We start from the raw sequence: 3,382 nt of genomic DNA, 5'->3' as shown, positions 1-3,382 counted from the left end.
AGTCATAGTCGATTAAACTGTTGTTTCAACCTGTATAGAAGTTTTTACATCATCTGCATGCAGATCTTTAAAGTGTGTTTTCAGGAGACTGGACAGTCGCTGCTGCGTTTCCACGTCACAGTAAACCAGCATCACGCTCACTGCTGTTCTATACATGTTCACTTTAAACGAGTTCAGCAGAACGCTGTTTGTTTGAGTTTCAGGCTCACCTGTCGGCCACCGAGGCAGCACACCTGAGTGAGAGTGAATGTAGCAATCAGGGTCCTGAAAGACACCTGGACACACCTGGACACACCTGGCAGGCAGACAAAAGAACTGATTGGCTGTTGTCATAGCGATGGTGGGCTGGCTGGGGGTAAAGAGGGAGGGGAGACGGTTCAGGAAAAAGTAAAAGCAGAAAGAATGTGTTGAATGAAAAGACAGAATGAAAAGAAAAGGTTTATCTGCTCCGATGTGAGCTACCAACACATCCAGCTAACAAGCTAGCAAGCTAACAAGCTAACGCAGGTTTGTGCTCATTTATTTATTTATTTTTACTTTAGAGTGAAACTGAGTTTAAAAATCAAAACATTAGAACATAAATCCAACCAGTTCTGTCCATCTGCAGCAAACATGCCTGGCAAACTAGCTTACTCTCTGTTAGCATAGTTAGCACCTTTAGCTAACTGCAGTCAGCAGTTTGTGCTAATTCAGAAAGAGTTGTTTATTTAATAGCCAAACAAATTCTGCTGTTTGTTAAAGCACCACGAGCTGTAGTCTGAGTGGCGCCTCCTCTGGCCGCCACAGGATTAAACAGGGAGAGGCTCCACCTGGTGGAACACCCAGGTACTGCAGCTGGTCTATGGTACATGAAGTGTGTGTTATCTTTAGACGTGTTGTCAGTAATGGGCAGATAGCAGACATAGAATGGCTCAGATTGGACCACAACAAGGAACAAATGCTGAGAACGTCCTTATTGAGTCGTAATAAAAAGATCACGGATTTAAACAAATGAGTGAAGCTTTTATTTACCGGCTGCAACATGTTAAATCACTAAATGACCACAGTGACTCAGGTTTATGGGCTGTCGTCTGCAAACATCTCATTTGTTTACAGGTTGTGGTTTTGGCTTAAATGCAAACTTCTGATTTAACTAATGCGTGGACTCATCTCAGCCGTTCAGGTAGTTCAGGTCCCAGCAACACCGAGTCAATACGAGTCCTCCTGAAGCGTCTGCACATGTTCACACTAAGACTCTTATTGTGAAAAGATGGAGAAACATTGTGGACACTCAGTACAAATCCGCTGCATAAGCTCCAGGTAGACTTTAGGTTCCTGCTGAAGTTCAGAAGAAAACCAGCCAGAGTGTCTTCATGGCTTAATGAGGACCAACAAGAGTTCCTCAAAGCGCTGAACGAGTCTTTAGTGTGACACAGACACACACCTGGCTGTCTGCTGCTGTGTGTGTGTGTGTGTGTGTGTGTGTGTGTGTGTGTGTGCTGGTCTTACTCATGTTGTTTATATGTACCTGTGAGGACCTGCCTGAATAGAGAAAGTCCCCTTAAGGTAATTACCGTTGAGTCAGAGTATGAAGACTGGGCTTAAAGTTCTGTTTGGGGTTAGAACCAGTCTGCAGGAGATGAGTGTGAGTCAGTGTTGTGTCCTCAGAAGTGATGGAAACTGTGTGTGTGTGTCTGCTGAAGCTCCTGTTTCCTCAACAGCGACGAGCACAGATTCCCTCTGATGACCAGACATGTGGCTGCTCAGGAACCACCGTCGGGTCCTTAAATAGACATATTTACCACAGAAACCACCAAAAAGAGACGAGAGCGAGCTGAGGGATGGAGCTGTATTTGGTTATAGAAAGCTTCTGTGTGTGAGCGAGCTGCTGTTGTTCTGACCGCTGCTTCTGACAGAGTTCACATGAAACCAGCAGACCTGATAACATGAAAATAAACCAGTGAAGTGTCTTCGAACATCGAAAGTCTGTATTTGAAAAACTGCAACACATACGCACAAAATATTGCACATTATCACTACATTAGCATAAACAAGATAAAGTTAGCTGCTATGTTAGCATAAACAACATCATGTGAGTCTAAACAAACAGTATTAGCTGCTACATTAGCCTGAATAAGATAACTTTAATCACTGTGTTGCTCTAAACCAGAAAACATACTGCTGTTAGCCTAAGTAAGATACACTTAGCTGCTACATTAGCCTACAAACAAGAAAATACTTTTCACTATGTTAGTCTGACAAGGTAACATGTGTCTAAACAAAATAAAGTTTTCTGCTAACTTAGCCTAAATAAGCTAACATTAATTGAAGCAAGATAGCATTAGTCTAAACAAAATTAGGTCTGCTGCTTATTTAGCCTAAAAAATGTTAGCCTCAACAGGGTAACATTAGCCTAAACAAGTTAACATAAGGTGCTACCTTAGCCTAAGTAAGATAGCTTTAGCTCAACAAGCTAACGATAGATATCTGGTTCGCTAGTCCAAAGAAGATAACAAGCTGGCAGATGAGTGAAATGTTCTTTTTCACTTTATGTCAGAATGTGTTGGGTTTTCTTGAGGTGTCTGATTGTTTCCAGGATTGTACGAACATATTGCTGACGTGCTGTTCTGGTTTAATCTGCAGCAGCGTGACTTCAGCTTCTCAGCAGCGTGAGTCTGAACACAAAGACTCTAAAAATAGTCGGAGTCACGGCGAACTTCTCGCGGCTGCAGAGCGTCGCTTCCTGAACTGCTGCTGCTTTAACAAATGAACAAGTTGCTTCAAAGCATCAGCTTCACTCTAGTTTCACTTCAGTTCTGTGAGAACGACGCCTGACGGATGAGCCTGAACATAAACGTCACATTAAGGTGTTTGTCTGTGAACAGCTGCACAGTGACATAGAAATGTTTTATTGGTTGATTGAACTGGTTTTATTACATTCTGTTCTACTTTATTATTCGTCTGCATCAGTGACAGCTGCAGCCTGATGCACGGCCGAACATATACACTGGATGAATCTGTTAATTAACCCCAAACTCGTTATGAATAACATATTGTTATTGATGACACGTTTCACGTTGTGTGTCCGCAGGTTGGTGGATGACAGATGTGTGGTCGAACCAGCTGCTGGAGATTTGGAGAATCCTCCAAAGAAGTTCAGAGGTACCACCGACTGAGTGTTCAATACCGACCGATCATCATATCAATACCAACCGATCATCATATCAATACCAACATTCATTCATCAGAAACAAGTGTTTTCATGTAGAGTGTGTTTTATTAATTCCACAACATTTATTTATTTTTAGGTGAACACTGATATAAAGTTCCCGTAGTTCCTGTTCCTGTCCCTGTTCTTGTTCTTGTTCTTGTTCCTGTTCTTGTTCCTGTTCCTGTTCCTGTT

At 42.3% G+C, this 3,382-nt stretch overlaps 1 protein-coding gene across 1 annotated transcript in view; it reads left to right on the top strand.

The window, feature by feature from the left end:
- LOC103362480 (inositol 1,4,5-trisphosphate receptor type 3-like) overlaps positions 1-3,382 on the top strand; it is a 41,650-nt gene that overhangs the window by 8,175 nt on the left and 30,093 nt on the right. The window contains exon 2 of the mRNA XM_008288844.1: positions 3,071-3,141. Within this exon, the coding sequence (XP_008287066.1) occupies positions 3,071-3,141 (71 nt within the window). The remainder of the gene's footprint in view (positions 1-3,070; positions 3,142-3,382) is intronic.

Source organism: Stegastes partitus, unplaced genomic scaffold, assembly GCF_000690725.1.
Source record: "Stegastes partitus isolate 25-593 unplaced genomic scaffold, Stegastes_partitus-1.0.2 Scaffold577, whole genome shotgun sequence".
NCBI lineage: Eukaryota > Metazoa > Chordata > Actinopteri > Pomacentridae > Stegastes > Stegastes partitus.
The sequence above is the reverse complement of the archived record's forward strand: the minus strand, read 5'-3'. Positions and strand labels throughout refer to the sequence as shown.